The following is a 17,380-nucleotide window of genomic DNA, read 5'->3' as shown; positions in this document are numbered from 1 at the left end:
CTGAGATCTATAATTTTTATTTTTCTGTCGATGGCACTGTGTGAGGCTTGTTGTTTTACTTGGTGAGCAGTAATTACTGTTAGTTCCATCTTGGCGTACATATAATGCTTTTTATTCAATGTTAATTTGGATGTGAGTGACCCAAAAAAGCACAATTTAGGCATTGTGTATTTTTTAAGCTGTTCTCATAGTACAGTTTTTTACCGTGTATCACACCGGCGGGTTTTGCGCACATAATATGCGGTAACTAACTTTACATTACCAGCAATTGTGCCTCTCACACAGTGTGCAACATAAAAAAGCGACATGCTCTATCTTGGTGCGTATTATGTGCCAAGATAGTGTATGTGGATTTATTAGCACACAGTAGTACGCAGTGTACTGCATACTTCTGCGTGCTCCCTGAGCGGGAGATACAGCACGGTATGTGAGGCCATACGTTAGTGTGAGAGCGGCCTTACTGACAGTGCTTAACATGTGGGAGAAATAATGTGAAACATAGACAGTAGAATCTAATAAAGAGGCATTCTCTGTGCTCTGAGGATGTGAATTTCTACTTTTGCACCAGTCTGCTGCTCCTTCTACTTTCCTTGGAAGTGCTTGAAGATTGGATCCGTGGTCGGGATCTACTTGGAGCGTGCATCAGCTGTTTGCTTCCCCCCTAGTTTGTGGTAAAATGGTGTGCTGCTTCTCACAGTTATTGTTTGTCATTAGATGACACACATGTTCACCGGTACTGTAAAAAGTCATCAAATGTGAGTTTAACACATTCAGGGACTTGTCAGGCAGGTTTAAAGTTACAATGTTAAGTCCATGGGCGGCGCTGCTGTGCTTTAGGCTTACGCTGGAATGAGTGAAACGTTGCTAAGCAACACAGCATACACTGTTAGGCTGCACCATACACTGCCAAACCAATAGCGATAGAGAGACAGAGTGAGAGAGCAAAAGAGAGACAGTGAAAGAGAGACAAAGAGAGAGCAATAGAGAGACAGAGTGAGAGCGATAGAGACAGAGATCGCAATACAGAGACAGTGAGAGAAAGAGTGATAGCGACACAGTCAGAGAGCGCAATAGAAAAACAGACAGAGAGAGCGATGGTGAAACAGACAGAGAGAGAGAGAGAGCGATGGTGAAACAGACAGAGAGAGAGCGATGGTGAAACAGACAGAGAGAGAGCGATGGTGAAACAGACAGAGAGAGAGCGATGGAGAAACAGACAGAGAGAGAGTCATGGAGAAACAGACAGAGAGAGAGCCATGGAGAAACAGACAGAGAGAGAGCGATGGAGAAACAGACAGAGAGAGAGCGATGAAGAAACAGACAGAGAAAGAGCGATGGAGAAACAGACAGAGAGAGAGCGATGGAGAAACAGACAGAGAGAGAGCGATGGAGAAACAGACAGAGAGAGAGCGATGGAGAAACAGACAGAGAGAGAGCGATGGAGAAACAGACAGAGAGAGAGCGATGGAGAAACAGACAGAGAGAGAGCGATGGAGAAACAGACAGAGAGAGAGCGATGGAGAAACAGACAGAGAGAGCGATGGAGAAACAGACAGAGAGAGAGCAATGGAGAAACAGACAGAGAGAGAGCAATGGAGAAACAGACAGAGAGAGAGCAATGGAGAAACAGACAGAGAGAGAGCAATGGAGAAACAGACAGAGAGAGAGCAATGGAGAAACAGACAGAGAGAGAGCAATGGAGAAACAGAGAGAGAGAGCGATGGAGAAACAGAGAGAGAGAGCGATAGAGAAACAGAGAGAGAGAGCGATGGAGAAACAGACAGAGAGAGCGATGGAGAAACAGAGAGAGCGATGGAGAAACAGAGAGAGAGATGGAGAAACAGAGAGAGAGAGAGAGCGATGGAGAAACAGACAGAGAGCGATGGAGAAACAGACAGAGAGAGAGCAATGGAGAAACAGACAGAGAGCGATGGAGAAACAGACAGAGAGAGAGCAATGGAGAAACAGACAGAGAGAGAGCAATGGAGAAACAGAGAGAGAGCGATGGAGAAACAGAGAGAGCGATGGAGAAACAGAGAGAGAGAGCGATGGAGAAACAGAGAGAGCGATGGAGAAACAGAGAGAGAGAGCGATGGAGAAACAGACAGAGAGATCGATGGAGAAACAGACAGAGAGAGCGATGGAGAAACAGACAGAGAGAGCGATGGAGAAACAGACAGAGAGAGCGATGGAGAAACAGACAGAGAGAGCGATGGAGAAAGAGAGAGAGCGATGGAGAAACAGAGAGAGCGATGGAGAAACAGAGAGAGAGAGAGAGCGATGGAGAAACAGAGAGAGAGAGAGCGATGGAGAAACAGAGAGAGAGAGAGAGCGATGGAGAAACAGACAGAGAGAGAGCGATGGAGAAACAGACAGAGAGAGAGCGATGGAGAAACAGACAGAGAGAGAGCAATGGAGAAACAGACAGAGAGAGAGCAATGGAGAAACAGAGAGAGAGAGCAATGGAGAAACAGAGAGAGAGAGCGAGCGATGGAGAAACAGAGAGAGAGAGAGCGATGGAGAAACAGAGAGAGAGAGCGATGGAGAAACAGAGAGAGAGAGCGATGGAGAAACAGAGAGAGAGCGATGGAGAAACAGAGAGAGAGAGCGATGGAGAAACAGAGAGAGAGAGCGATGGAGAAACAGAGAGAGAGAGCGATGGAGAAACAGAGAGAGAGAGCGATGGAGAAACAGAGAGAGAGAGCGATGGAGAAACAGAGAGAGAGAGCAATGGAGAAACAGAGAGAGAGAGCGATGGAGAAACAGAGAGAGAGAGAGCGATGGAGAAACAGACAGAGAGAGAGCAATGGAGAAACAGACAGAGAGAGAGCAATGGAGAAACAGACAGAGAGAGAGCAATGGAGAAACAGACAGAGAGAGAGCGCGATGGAGAAACAGACAGAGAGAGAGCGCGATGGAGAAACAGAGAGAGAGAGCGCGATGGAGAAACAGAGAGAGAGAGAGAGTGATGGAGAAACAGAGAGAGAGAGAGCGATGGAGAAACAGAGAGAGAGAGCGATGGAGAAACAGAGAGAGAGAGCGATGGAGAAACAGACAGAGAGAGAGCAATGGAGAAACAGAGAGAGAGAGAGCAATGGAGAAACAGAGAGAGAGCAATGGAGAAACAGAGAGAGAGAGAGCGAGCGATGGAGAAACAGAGAGAGAGAGCGATGGAGAAACAGAGAGAGAGAGCGATGGAGAAACAGAGAGAGAGAGCGATGGAGAAACAGACAGAGAGAGAGCAATGGAGAAACAGACAGAGAGAGAGCAATGGAGAAACAGACAGAGAGAGAGCAATGGAGAAACAGAGAGAGAGCAATGGAGAAACAGAGAGAGAGAGCGAGCGATGGAGAAACAGAGAGAGAGAGAGCGATGGAGAAACAGAGAGAGAGAGCGATGGAGAAACAGAGAGAGAGAGCGATGGAGAAACAGAGAGAGAGCGATGGAGAAACAGAGAGAGAGAGCGATGGAGAAACAGAGAGAGAGAGCGATGGAGAAACAGACAGAGAGAGAGCAATGGAGAAACAGACAGAGAGAGAGCAATGGAGAAACAGAGAGAGAGAGCGAGCGATGGAGAAACAGAGGGAGAGAGAGCGATGGAGAAACAGAGAGAGAGAGCGATGGAGAAACAGAGAGAGAGAGCGATGGAGAAACAGACAGAGAGAGAGCAATGGAGAAACAGACAGAGAGAGAGCAATGGAGAAACAGACAGAGAGAGAGCGCGATGGAGAAACAGAGAGAGAGAGAGAGCGCGATGGAGAAACAGAGAGAGAGAGAGAGCGATGGAGAAACAGAGAGAGAGAGAGCGATGGAGAAACAGAGAGAGAGAGCGATGGAGAAACAGAGAGAGAGAGCGATGGAGAAACAGAGAGAGAGCGATGGAGAAACAGAGAGAGAGAGCGATGGAGAAATAGACAGAGAGAGAGCAATGGAGAAACAGAGAGAGAGAGCGATGGAGAAACAGAGAGAGAGAGAGCGATGGAGAAACAGACAGAGAGAGAGCGATGGAGAAACAGACAGAGAGAGAGCAATGGAGAAACAGACAGAGAGAGAGCAATGGAGAAACAGACAGAGAGAGAGCGCGATGGAGAAACAGAGAGAGAGAGAGAGAGCGCGATGGAGAAACAGACAGAGAGAGAGAGTGATGGAGAAACAGAGAGAGAGTGATGGAGAAACAGAGAGAGAGCGATGGAGAAACAGAGAGAGAGCGATGGAGAAACAGAGAGAGAGCGATGGAGAAACAGAGAGAGAGCGATGGAGAAACAGAGAGAGAGAGCGATGGAGAAACAGACAGAGAGAGAGTCATGGAGAAACAGACAGAGAGAGAGTCATGGAGAAACAGAGAGAGAGCAATGGAGAAACAGAGAGAGAGCGATGGAGAAACAGAGAGAGAGCGATGGAGAAACAGACAGAGAGAGAGCGATGAAGAAACAGACAGAGAGAGAGCGATGGAGAAACAGACAGAGAGAGAGCGATGGAGAAACAGACAGAGAGAGAGCGATGGAGAAACAGACAGAGAGAGAGAGCAATGGAGAAACAGACAGAGAGAGCGCGATGGAGAAACAGAGAGAGAGAGAGAGCGCGATGGAGAAACAGAGAGAGAGAGAGCGATGGAGAAACAGAGAGAGAGCGATGGAGAAACAGAGAGAGAGCGATGGAGAAACAGAGAGAGAGCGATGGAGAAACAGAGAGAGAGCGATGGAGAAACAGAGAGAGAGAGAGCGATGGAGAAACAGAGAGAGAGAGAGCGATGGAGAAACAGAGAGAGAGAGAGCGATGGAGAAACAGACAGAGAGAGAGCGATGGAGAAACAGACAGAGAGAGAGCGATGGAGAAACAGACAGAGAGAGAGCGATGGAGAAACAGACAGAGAGAGAGAGATGGAGAAACAGACAGAGAGAGAGCGATGGAGAAACAGACAGAGAGAGAGCGATGGAGAAACAGACAGAGAGAGAGCGATGGAGAAACAGACAGAGAGAGAGAGATGGAGAAACAGACAGAGAGAGAGCGATGGAGAAACAGACAGAGAGAGAGCGATGGAGAAACAGACAGAGAGAGAGCAATGGAGAAACAGACAGAGAGAGCGCGATGGAGAAACAGAGAGAGAGAGAGAGCGCGATGGAGAAACAGAGAGAGAGAGCGATGGAGAAACAGAGAGAGAGCGATGGAGAAACAGAGAGAGAGCGATGGAGAAACAGAGAGAGAGCGATGGAGAAACAGAGAGAGAGCGATGGAGAAACAGAGAGAGAGCGATGGAGAAACAGAGAGAGAGCGATGGAGAAACAGAGAGAGAGCGATGGAGAAACAGAGAGAGAGAGAGCGATGGAGAAACAGAGAGAGAGAGAGCGATGGAGAAACAGACAGAGAGAGAGCGATGGAGAAACAGACAGAGAGAGAGCGATGGAGAAACAGACAGAGAGAGAGCGATGGAGAAACAGACAGAGAGAGAGCGATGGAGAAACAGACAGAGAGAGAGCGATGGAGAAACAGACAGAGAGAGAGCGATGGAGAAACAGACAGAGAGAGAGCGATGGAGAAACAGACAGAGAGAGAGCGATGGAGAAACAGACAGAGAGAGAGCGATGGAGAAACAGACAGAGAGAGAGCAATGGAGAAATAGACAGAGAGAGAGCGATGGAGAAACAGACAGAGAGAGAGCGATGGAGAAACAGATAGAGAGAGAGCGATGGAGAAACAGACAGAGAGAGAGCGATGGAGAAACAGACAGAGCAATGGAGAAACAGAGAGAGCGATGGAGAAACAGAGAGAGCGATGGAGAAACAGAGAGAGAGCGATGGAGAAACAGAGAGAGAGCGATGGAGAAACAGAGAGGGAGAGCGATGGAGAAACAGAGAGGGAGAGAGCGATGGAGAAACAGAGAGAGAGACCCATAGAGAAACAGAGAGAGAGCGATGGAGAAACCGAGAGAGAGCGATGGAGAAACAGAGAGAGAGAGCGATGGATAAACAGAGAGAGAGAGCGATGGATAAACAGAGAGAGAGAGCGATGGAGAAACAGAGAGAGAGAGCGATGGAGAAACAGAGAGAGAGAGAGCGATGGAGAAACAGAGAGAGAGAGAGCGATGGAGAAACAGAGAGAGAGCGATGGAGAAACAGAGAGAGAGCGATGGAGAAACAGATAGAGAGCAATGGAGAAATAGACAGAGAGAGAGCGATGGAGAAACAGACAGAGAGAGAGCAATGGAGAAACAGACAGAGAGAGAGCGCGATGGAGAAACAGAGAGAGAGAGAGCGCGATGGAGAAACAGAGAGAGAGAGCGATGGAGAAACAGAGAGAGAGAGAGCGATGGAGAAACAGAGAGAGAGAGCGATGGAGAAACAGAGAGAGAGAGCGATGGAGAAACAGAGAGAGAGAGCGATGGAGAAACAGAGAGAGAGCGATGGAGAAACAGACAGAGAGAGAGCAATGGAGAAACAGAGAGAGAGAGCGATGGAGAAACAGAGAGAGAGAGAGCGATGGAGAAACAGACAGAGAGAGCGATGGAGAAACAGACAGAGAGAGAGCAATGGAGAAACAGACAGAGAGAGCGCGATGGAGAAACAGAGAGAGAGAGAGAGCGCGATGGAGAAACAGAGAGAGAGAGAGTGATGGAGAAACAGAGAGAGAGTGATGGAGAAACAGAGAGAGAGCGATGGAGAAACAGAGAGAGAGCGATGGAGAAACAGAGAGAGAGCGATGGAGAAACAGAGAGAGAGAGAGCGATGGAGAAACAGAGAGAGAGAGCGATGGAGAAACAGACAGAGAGAGAGTCATGGAGAAACAGACAGAGAGAGAGTCATGGAGAAACAGAGAGAGAGCAATGGAGAAACAGAGAGAGAGCGATGGAGAAACAGAGAGAGAGCGATGGAGAAACAGACAGAGAGAGAGCGATGGAGAAACAGACAGAGAGAGAGCGATGGAGAAACAGACAGAGAGAGAGCGATGGAGAAACAGACAGAGAGAGAGCGATGGAGAAACAGACAGAGAGAGAGCAATGGAGAAACAGACAGAGAGAGCGCGATGGAGAAACAGAGAGAGAGAGAGAGCGCGATGGAGAAACAGAGAGAGAGAGAGAGCGATGGAGAAACAGACAGAGAGCGATGGAGAAACAGAGAGAGAGCGATGGAGAAACAGAGAGAGAGCGATGGAGAAACAGAGAGAGAGCGATGGAGAAACAGAGAGAGAGCGATGGAGAAACAGAGAGAGAGAGAGCGATGGAGAAACAGAGAGAGAGAGAGCGATGGAGAAACAGACAGAGAGAGAGCGATGGAGAAACAGACAGAGAGAGAGCGATGGAGAAACAGACAGAGAGAGAGCGATGGAGAAACAGACAGAGAGAGAGCGATGGAGAAACAGACAGAGAGAGAGCAATGGAGAAATAGACAGAGAGAGAGCGATGGAGAAACAGACAGAGAGAGAGCGATGGAGAAACAGACAGAGAGAGAGCGATGGAGAAACAGATAGAGAGAGAGCGATGGAGAAACAGACAGAGAGAGAGCGATTGAGAAACAGACAGAGAGAAAGCGATGGAGAAACAGACAGAGCAATGGAGAAACAGAGAGAGCGATGGAGAAACAGAGAGAGCGATGGAGAAACAGAGAGAGAGCGATGGAGAAACAGAGAGAGAGCGATGGAGAAACAGAGAGGGAGAGCGATGGAGAAACAGAGAGGGAGAGAGCGATGGAGAAACAGAGAGAGAGACCCATAGAGAAACAGAGAGAGAGCGATGGAGAAACCGAGAGAGAGCGATGGAGAAACAGAGAGAGAGAGCGATGGATAAACAGAGAGAGAGAGCGATGGATAAACAGAGAGAGAGAGCGATGGAGAAACAGAGAGAGAGAGCGATGGAGAAACAGAGAGAGAGAGAGCGATGGAGAAACAGAGAGAGAGAGAGCGATGGAGAAACAGAGAGAGAGCGATGGAGAAACAGAGAGAGAGCGATGGAGAAACAGATAGAGAGCGATGGAGAAACAGACAGAGAGAGAGCGATGGAGAAACAGAGAGAGAGAGAGTGATGGAGAAACAGAGAGAGAGAGTGATGGAGAAACAGACAGAGAGCGAGTGATGGAGAAACAGACAGAGAGCGAGTGATGGAGAAACAGACAGAGAAAGAGAGTGATGGAGAAACAGACAGAGAAAGAGAGTGATGGAGAAACAGACAGAGAGCGAGAGTGATGGAGAAACAGGCAGAGAGCGAGAGTGATGAAGAAACAGACAGAGCGAGAGAGAGTGATGGAGAAACAGGCAGAGCGAGAGAGAGTGATGGAGAAACAGACAGAGCGAGAGAGAGTGATGGAGAAACAGACAGAGAGAGAGAGAGTGATTGAGAAACAGAGAGAGAGAGAGAGAGAGAGTAATAGAGAAACAGACAGAGAGCGAGAGAGAGAATGATGGAGAAATAGATTGAGATAGAAAGTGATGGAGAAACAGTCAGAGAGAGAGAATGAGAGAGACAGACAGAGAGAGAGAGAGATAGAAAGACAGAGAAACACAGAGCGTAGAGAGACAGCAACAGAGACACAGAGAGAAACAGACAGAATGAGAGTGATAGACAGACAGAACAAGAGCTATAGACAGACAAAGAGAGAGAGCGAGAGAAAACGAAAGAGACAGAGCAATACTGAGACAGACAAACAGAGAGAGACCTGTAGGCTTTTTTATATTAGATATCTGCTCCAAATACAAAATGACACTCTAAATAATCACCTAATCAAGCAGATTTAGAAGTTCACAACCCCCACTTTTGAAACCTTTTATGTCCGCGTAGTTAGATAAAGAGCAGGGTAATTAAATTGGAGACCCATTTGAATCATTTCCTTCTTCCCTCACTGCAGGAGCTGATGACAAAACCAATGTAGAGATTGTGATCCTCATTGGCACCGGGGTGATTGCAGTTTTCTTCTGGATCCTCCTCATCCTCATCTTCTGTAACATTAAAAGGGTAAATACCTGTTATAGACCCACATAGTTTGGAGTCACATTATTTATAGTGTCTTGTAAAAGTATTGAAATCCTTATTTATTACTTGGTTCTACAAAACATGGCGCAGTACATATACATGGCAGAAGATACCACTAAAAGGGATCAATTGGGAAAAAGACTTTCCCCTTCTTCTTTGCTGTAATCAAACTTTTCTGGCAAGTTCAAATGCTGGCAAGAACCTAGACCACAAATGTGACCCTAAAAAACGTTGAAAGTAGATGTTACGCTTCAACCCAGTGACCTATTGCTCTTTAGCTGTTACAAAGCTACGAGAGTCAGAGGAAATTATAAGATGCTGCGTGTTGTAGATTTTCAGAAGCTTGAGAACCACAGCTTTGAGGTCGCTGCCTTGAATAGATATTTAGGATAATGGAGTTGTCTGGGTGTTTTTTCTATTGATGACCTATCCACAGGATAGTTCATCAATAAGTGATAGGCGGGGGTTCACCGCTAAGGATCCCCGCTGATCAGCTCATTTCCTGTCAATGGGGTCATCACTGGAAGCAGATAGTGCTGACAACATTACAGTGGCCTAGTTTGGTATTGCAGGCACAACTCCCGTTGAATTCTACGAACAGCACAATCTCTTTCCTACACTGTCCATGTTGACAGCGGCACCAGGAATCAGGTAATTGGCAGCGATCCCAAGCGTTAGACCCCTGCTGATCATCTACTGATGACCTATCCAGTGGATAGGTCATCAATAGAAAAAAAACGCCCAAGGTCCCAGACAATCCTTTTAAGATTTGCACTTTACAAAGAAGTATTTTCTCGTCATTGAGACTGCTTTTCCAGGAACAATACTATGTACAATATACATAATTCAAAATTCTGTTTTTGGATCCTCAGCCCAGTCACGGTGAGATAAAGACTGGATACCTTTCCATTATCATGGATCCTGGTGAGGTGCCCTTGGGAGAACAATGTGAATATCTTCCGTATGACTCAAGCAAATGGGAGTTTCCACGAGACAGACTAAGACTTGGTAAGAAACATATGCTTTCAGCATTAGGATGATTGTGCCAAGATAGTATCCCCTATTCATATGCCCTATTAGTACATATAAATGTCATGGAATACCACATTTCCCCTGTAGCGACCACAGTTTCCTATGGCAAAATCAGTTGACTGCCTGAGGTGCCAAGAGTGGGACCTTGGGCGATCAGCTGTTCGACCCGCATTTAGGAAGCGGTTGTGCATCTTGACACCCATTTAGTATATTATTAACAGACTACTTACAGCCTACATATGATCTGGTGTACAATCGATCATGACACAAGGGGCTAAATACTAGGATGGTGGCTCTTGTGTGCAAATTACAAAATTTTTAAATGACTGTTTATTTAAACTATCCTCATAATGTATATGTGGGATGTGAGTTTGGATGAAGTTTACTATTCAACATTGCATTATATGTATGTGTTTAGCGTTATATGCATTTGTGCGTTTTTCCAGTGCTCCCCAATAATAATGACTGCATTACAGGTAAAGTCCTAGGACATGGCGCCTTTGGTAAAGTGGTAGAGGCTTCGGCTTTTGGCATTAGTAAGAGCAGTAGTTGTGAGACAGTGGCAGTGAAGATGTTAAAAGGTATGGAACGTTTATATAGGTTAATAAACATTTCCTATACGCATTGTATTGTCATCTAGATATTTACTGACTATACTTATGAGGTTGACATTGTGGGTTTCAGAGGGCGCCACTGCCAGCGAACACAAAGCTTTGATGTCAGAGTTGAAAATTCTCATTCACATTGGCAATCACCTCAACGTAGTCAACTTATTAGGAGCTTGTACCAAATCAAACGGTAAGTACTTGTTCTGAGGTCTACAACTTCATACAGCAGCATACGCAGTAGACATCAAATTACTTGGACTATGTGCCCCATTTTGTATCCAAGTAGCCAATTTCAATGGGATCAGTCAACGACTTCAATGATCTATATCAGAGGAGAAAGGGATCGGGCAGTTGGATTTCAATGTACCTTATCCGTTTGTTCTTGGTTATATAAGAGAATTCTCCACATTTAGGATGCATACATACTTGATTGAACTGACCGTTTCTGTGTATTAGGGTTTGGGTGAGAGAGCCAGCAGCTACCTAAAATATATGGCCAGCCTAATATGACAGTTCTTAGCCTCTCGTCAACTGCCATATAATTCTGACCTTGTTGCTATGAAGTGATGATCTGTTTTGGGACGAATGTCGGGCAAACGATGCCCGACACTTCTCTCTGCACATACTAGCTCCCATGCACCTGCACAGGAGCTAGTATCGTTAGTTCTCAGCGGGGAGGCTGCAGGAGATTTCTCTCCTCTCGCTCCCCCGTCCCTCTCCGTTGACATAACATAGCGGCCGTTCAATACTGAATGGCCGCCATTTACACTGAACGATGAGCGATCAGGTCATCGTCCATTGTTTATGCTGCATAAACCAATTGCCTGACATTCGGCCCATCTAAAAGGGCCTTTACCCTCTTTCTTTTCCAAAGTCCCCATTAAGTACAAGTTGGACATTGTTAATGATGTTTGTTTAAAATTCCTGTTTCTGTGCCTTTCAAGCGATGCACGCACAAAGATGTCGTGCTTGGCTTAGGTTGGGCGGTTAGGGAGAGGCCTATGGTCTATCGGTCAATGTTACGCAACACAGACAGGAGTGTGTACTGAAAGAACGCCTTTGGCGAGAGCTATTGAGAAAAGCTTGAGTTACAGAATTATCCCCAACCACAATAGAACTGAGGTGCTGTGTTCAAGTCCTACGGACAGCATAGTGAGACTGCCAAATTGAAGCAGATTCGAAGTGTTGCTACCTGGGCCAAGTTGCGTCATAAGGTACAGGCAATTCCTCATGACTGAAACAGTGAGTACCCTCCCTCCTGAGGTAATGCTGGTCTTGTGGAAGAGGCTGTGTACCCTAAGTCCCTAGGGGACTGACCTAACGAACCTGGGGACAATTTCCCAGATACAGCTATGTAAACAAAAGGTAGGTGAGGAGTACAGCAGCACAGCTGGAGAAGTAGGTAACTTACTAGGTAAGTACGGGTTCTTTTATTAACTTATACTCTTCCATCCCTATAATCATTTTTTGAAGAATTCTGACAGCCCCTTTACATTAGAAATGTTATGAACCACAATGGTGGAACCAGACACAAGGTTGGATGACAATCAAACTCTACGTTTTCCCATCTAAGGATGTAATGCAAAAAAATTAGTTGTGGTGGCATTAATAGCACCTGGATGGGAAACACAATTTTGATTTTGGTATCAGTTCCTTTCTCTTTTCAGTATGTTCCTGAGCAAGAACTTTAGTGTCTATTTGTATCCAGATCTACTTCACATCTTTAAATGCCCTCCATCTTTGTTAACCAAATTACTAGCCACTAATGCTGCGTATCTATAATACACTGCTCAAAAACATCTTAGGAACACTTGTACATCACATTATAACCCCAAGTCACTTACACTTCAGGGATATCAATCTATCCAATTAGGAAGCAGAAGTGATTGTGAATCCATGTTACCTGCTTTGTTGCAAATTAAATCGATCAGGCTTGATAAAGACTGTAATAGTCGAAACATTGCCTTTTTTACATGGAGCAATAAATCAATTTTTTTTAACAAACACCTTTGATGCTGCCAGTTTATACGATCGAATGGATATTAGAGGGGGACTAAAGGACCATGGTCCCTGGGATGTGGCTCTGCAAATTCTAAAGGTATACCTCTGCTTAAGAATGCATGCTGATTGAGTGCCGCGGGACTTTGTGGACTGTCTATTCTTGTTGCAAATTAAAGCGCCGGAGAGACAACAACAAGACACCCCCAAAAAGTGAGCAGAGATAATTCCTCTCTCCTTCCTGACTGATTCTTCCCTAGTTCTGTGTTTTTCTGGCTTCCTAATCACTACTGGAAGCATGAGGCACTACCTGTAGCCCCATTGGGTTGTACAGGTAATCCTCCTCCTCCAGGATGGCACATCCATGTGTGCCATCTCAAGAATGTTTGCTGTGTATTCCGGCACAGTCTGAAGAGCCTGGATCAGATGCCAGACATGGGCTACTGACCAAACTGTCAGAAAATAACTCCATGAGGGTGACATAAGGGCTGGTGTGGTGTCCTGTCGTAGGACCTGTGCTCACAGCCCAGCACTGTGTAGCTCAATTAGCATTCGCCAGAGGACACCAGATATGACAGGTCCGCATTTAGCATCCCATTCTCTTCGCAGATAAGAGTAGGTTCATACTGAGCACGTCAGACGTTGAAGAGTCTGGATACTATGGAGATCATCATTTGATGTCTAAGTTAAGTGTTCCTTTATTTATTTATTTTTTTAGCTGAGCAGGAGGGTAACTGTAATGGATGCAGAAGATGTGGTAGCACCCGGGCCCTGGAGCCTTAGGGGGCCCCATAAAGTCTCTTCTCCTCATATAAGGAGACCAGTACTATGTATGAAGCATTGTATGATGATGGGGCTTGTTCCAGACTTTGTGTTGTGGTCATGCAGCTTCAAGTTACACCTCCATCAAAGTGGTGCCTTAATTTTTTCTGAGCAGTATATTAACCCCTTAGTGACCACGCTATTGTGTTTTTACGTGCTGGCTTTGCAGGACGTGTATGGAGGGAGATAGCACTGCTATCTCCTTCCATACATCGCGGGTGACCGCTGTTTATTACAGCTGACACCTGCGGGTAATAGCCACGCTCGGCCGATCGGGACTGTTAACCCTTTAAATGCCACTGTCAAATCTGACAGCGGCATTTAAATCCCCCAAACGATGTTTGGGGGTCCCGTACGGCCTCCCCGCAGTGAGATCGGGGAAGCCGTATGGGTGTCATGACAGAATGCCTGTCAAGCCATCCCCGTGGTGTGGCTTGATAGGCTGCCTGTCAGAATGCAGTATTATGTACTGCTATGGCATTACATCATACTGCATAAGCGATCTAAGCATCGCTAGTTGTGATCCCCGAAGAGGACTAAAATCAAAAGTTAAAATAAGAACAATAAAGTTTTATTAATTTTTTATTTTTTTAAAGTAATACAAATTAAAAAAAAAAAAAAAACATATTTACAATACAAAAATCTAAATAAGAAAACAAAAATACATATTTGATATTGCTGCATGCGTAAAAGTCCGATCTAGCAAAATTATGCATTATTTACTGCGCACGGTGAACGTCGTACGAAAAAAAATAAAAACGCTAGAAATGCACTTTTTTTGGTTACCCTGTTGCCGAGAAAAAAATCTATTTAAAAGCGCTCAAAAAGTCCTATGTATTCCAACATGGTACAAACGGAAACGACAGGACGTACCGCACAAGATAAGCCCTCACACAGCTAAAAATAAACGGAAAAATAAAAAAGTTATTGTGCACAGAAGATGGAGACAGAAAATAATTTTAAAAAATTAAATATCTTTAAAAAAATATATAAGTAGTACAGCTAAAAAAAAAAAGTTTGGTATCCTAGCAATCATACTGACCCATAGAATAAAGTTATCGTGTCATTATTGTTGCAGTTTGTGCGCCGTAGAAACAAGACGCGCTGAAAGATGACGGAATGTCGTTTTTTTTTCCATTTCTCTCCACTTAGTACATTATATGAATCATTAAATAGTATCATTGAAAAATACTCAACCCGCAAAAAACAAGCCCTCTTACAGCTATGTTGATGGATAAATAAAGGAGTTACGATTTTTTTAAAGAGGGGGGGGAGGAAAAAATGGAAATGGAAAAAAGCAAAAAAGTGTGATCACTAAGGGGTTAATGCTGGGTAATAGTAAGGATTCTCCATGTATGAATTATTTCCCTAGTTCATGCCCTGCTTCTGCTTTAAAATGACAGCTTGACCTGACCTTAGAATGTGGCACACATAGCCTTAATATGACAGAATGCCTTATTTCTGGGCCAACTTCAATTTACCTTCAGATTTATAATGTGTTCACAGAAGCTGCATTCTGGGGATTCCTAACATAACACAGATAAAGTGCAGGGATGAGTATCTTCAGACACCTAGCAACGCAAGATGTGGAACTGAATTATTACTTGTACTGCCCAGCTATAGATGTTTTAGTAAATTCAATTTAGTGTTAATTTATGCCAGTATCCTGAGAAATAACTAGATTCCTATGGGCCCCAGGGCAAGCTTGGATACACACATTGCTAGGGACTAGAGATCAGCGAACGTACTTGTCCGAGCTTGATACTCATTTGAGTATTAGCGTGTTCGAGATGCTTGTTACTCGAGACGAGTACCACGCGATGTTCGAGTTACTTTCACTTTCATCTCTGAGACGTTAGCGCGCTTTTCTGGCCAATAGAAAGACAGAGAAGGCATTACAACTTCCCCCTGCGACGTTCAAGCCCTATACCACCCCCCTGCAGTGAGTGGCTGGTGAGATCAGGTGTCACCCGAGTATATAAATCGGCCGCTCCCGCGGCTCGCCACAGATGCATTCTGACAGAGATCAGGGAAAGTGCTGCTGGTGCCGGAGCTGCTATAGGGAGAGCGTTAGGAGTTATTTTAGGCTTCAAGAACCCCAACGGTCCTTCTTAGGGCCACATCTGACCGTGTGCAGTACTGTTAAGGCTGCTTTTAGCAGTGTTGCACAATTTTTTTTTTTGTATATCGGGCGTGCAGAGCATTGCGTCCTCAGTCTGCAGTCCTTGTACATAGTATAGGGCCAGTACTGGTGAGGCAGGGAAAGAGATATTCAGGCTATATAGGCAGTGGGCTTTTTCCAAAAAATTGGGGAAAAATACTATATTTGGGCTGCCTGTGACCATCTTTAGTTTACTGCGTGTCTGCTGGGGGTAGTAGTCCTAATTAATACGCAGCTAAGCGTTACAGCAGGCTTGCGCAAAATTGTTTCCTGGATCTGCTGTCTCTGTTACATCAGCGCCATCATACCGCCAGAGGGAAACAGTATACATAATATTATACGCTGCCTACAGTATCTATCTGCTGGGGGTAGTAGTCCTAATTAATACGCAGCTAAGCGTTACAGCAGGCTTGCGCAAAATTGTTTCCTGGATCTGATGTCTCTGTTACTTCAGCGCTGTCATCCCACCAGAGGGAAAGAGTATACATAATATTATATGCTGCCTACAGTATCTATCTGCTGTGGGTAGTAGTCCTAATTAATACGCAGCTAAGCGTTACAGCAGGCTTGCGCAAAATTGTTTCCTGGATCTGCTGTCTCTGTTACATCAGCGCCGTCATCCCGCCAGAGGGAAAGAGTATACATAATATTATATGCTGCCTACAGTATCTATCTGCTGGGGGTAGTAGTCCTAATTAATACGCAGCTAAGCGTTACAGCAGGCTTGCGCAAAATTGTTTCCTGGATCTGCTGTCTGTTACTTCAGCGCTGTCATCCCGCCAGAGGGAAACAGTATACATAATATTATACGCTGCCTACAGTATCTATCTGCTGGGGGTAGTAGTCCTAATTAATACGCAGCTAAGCGTTACAGCAGGCTTGCGCAAAATTGTTTCCTGGATCTGCTGTCTCTGTTACATCAGCGCCGTCATCCCGCCAGAGGGAAAGAGTATACATAATATTATATGCTGCCTACAGTATCTATCTGCTGGGGGTAGTAGTCCTAATTAATACGCAGCTAAGCGTTACAGCAGGCTTGCGCAAAATTGTTTCCTGGATCTGCTGTCTGTTACTTCAGCGCTGTCATCCCGCCAGAGGGAAACAGTATACATAATATTATACGCTGCCTACAGTATCTATCTGCTGGGGGTAGTAGTCCTAATTAATACGCAGCTAAGCGTTACAGCAGGCTTGCGCAAAATTGTTTCCTGGATCTGCTGTCTCTGTTACATGATCGCCGTCATCCCGCCAGAGGGAAAGAGTATACATAATATTATACGCTGCCTACAGTATCTATCTGCTGGGGGTAGTAGTCCTAATTAATACGCAGCTAAGCGTTACAGCAGGCTTGCGCAAAATTGTTTCCTGGATCTGCTGTCTCTGTTACATCAGCGCCGTCATCCCGCCAGAGGGAAAGAGTATACATAATATTATACGCTGCCTACAGTATCTACCTGGCCCACCCTCCACTGCTCCTAGCTATCACCCCCTACCTGACTCACTAAGAAAATCCCCAATCCCAACTGCTAGCCCATGCATAGCCTCCCCTGACTCCTTTAAATGTGCCCTCTGGAACTGCCAGTCAGCATGTAATAAACTCCCCACCATCCACGACTTTTTTACTGCTAAATCTTTAAATCTGCTAGCTCTCACAGAAACGTGGATACAGCAGTCTGACACAGCCTCCCCTGCTGCACTGTCCTACAATGGCCTGCAGTTCTCCCATACCCCGAGACCAGATGACAGGCGTGGCGAAGGAGTAGGTGCTCTTCTTTCCCCGAAATGCACCTACCAGGTCAT

At 45.5% G+C, this 17,380-nt stretch overlaps 1 protein-coding gene across 1 annotated transcript in view; it reads left to right on the top strand.

Moving 5' to 3' along the window:
• FLT4 (fms related receptor tyrosine kinase 4) overlaps positions 1–17,380 on the top strand; it is a 354,573-nt gene that overhangs the window by 281,864 nt on the left and 55,329 nt on the right. The window contains exons 16-19 of the mRNA XM_066591022.1: positions 8,835–8,941; positions 9,832–9,967; positions 10,468–10,572; positions 10,676–10,789. Of these exons, the coding sequence (XP_066447119.1) occupies positions 8,835–8,941; positions 9,832–9,967; positions 10,468–10,572; positions 10,676–10,789 (462 nt within the window). The remainder of the gene's footprint in view (positions 1–8,834; positions 8,942–9,831; positions 9,968–10,467; positions 10,573–10,675; positions 10,790–17,380) is intronic.

This window comes from Eleutherodactylus coqui, chromosome 2, assembly GCF_035609145.1.
Source record: "Eleutherodactylus coqui strain aEleCoq1 chromosome 2, aEleCoq1.hap1, whole genome shotgun sequence".
Taxonomy (NCBI): Eukaryota; Metazoa; Chordata; class Amphibia; order Anura; family Eleutherodactylidae; genus Eleutherodactylus; species Eleutherodactylus coqui.
The sequence above is the reverse complement of the archived record's forward strand: the minus strand, read 5'-3'. Positions and strand labels throughout refer to the sequence as shown.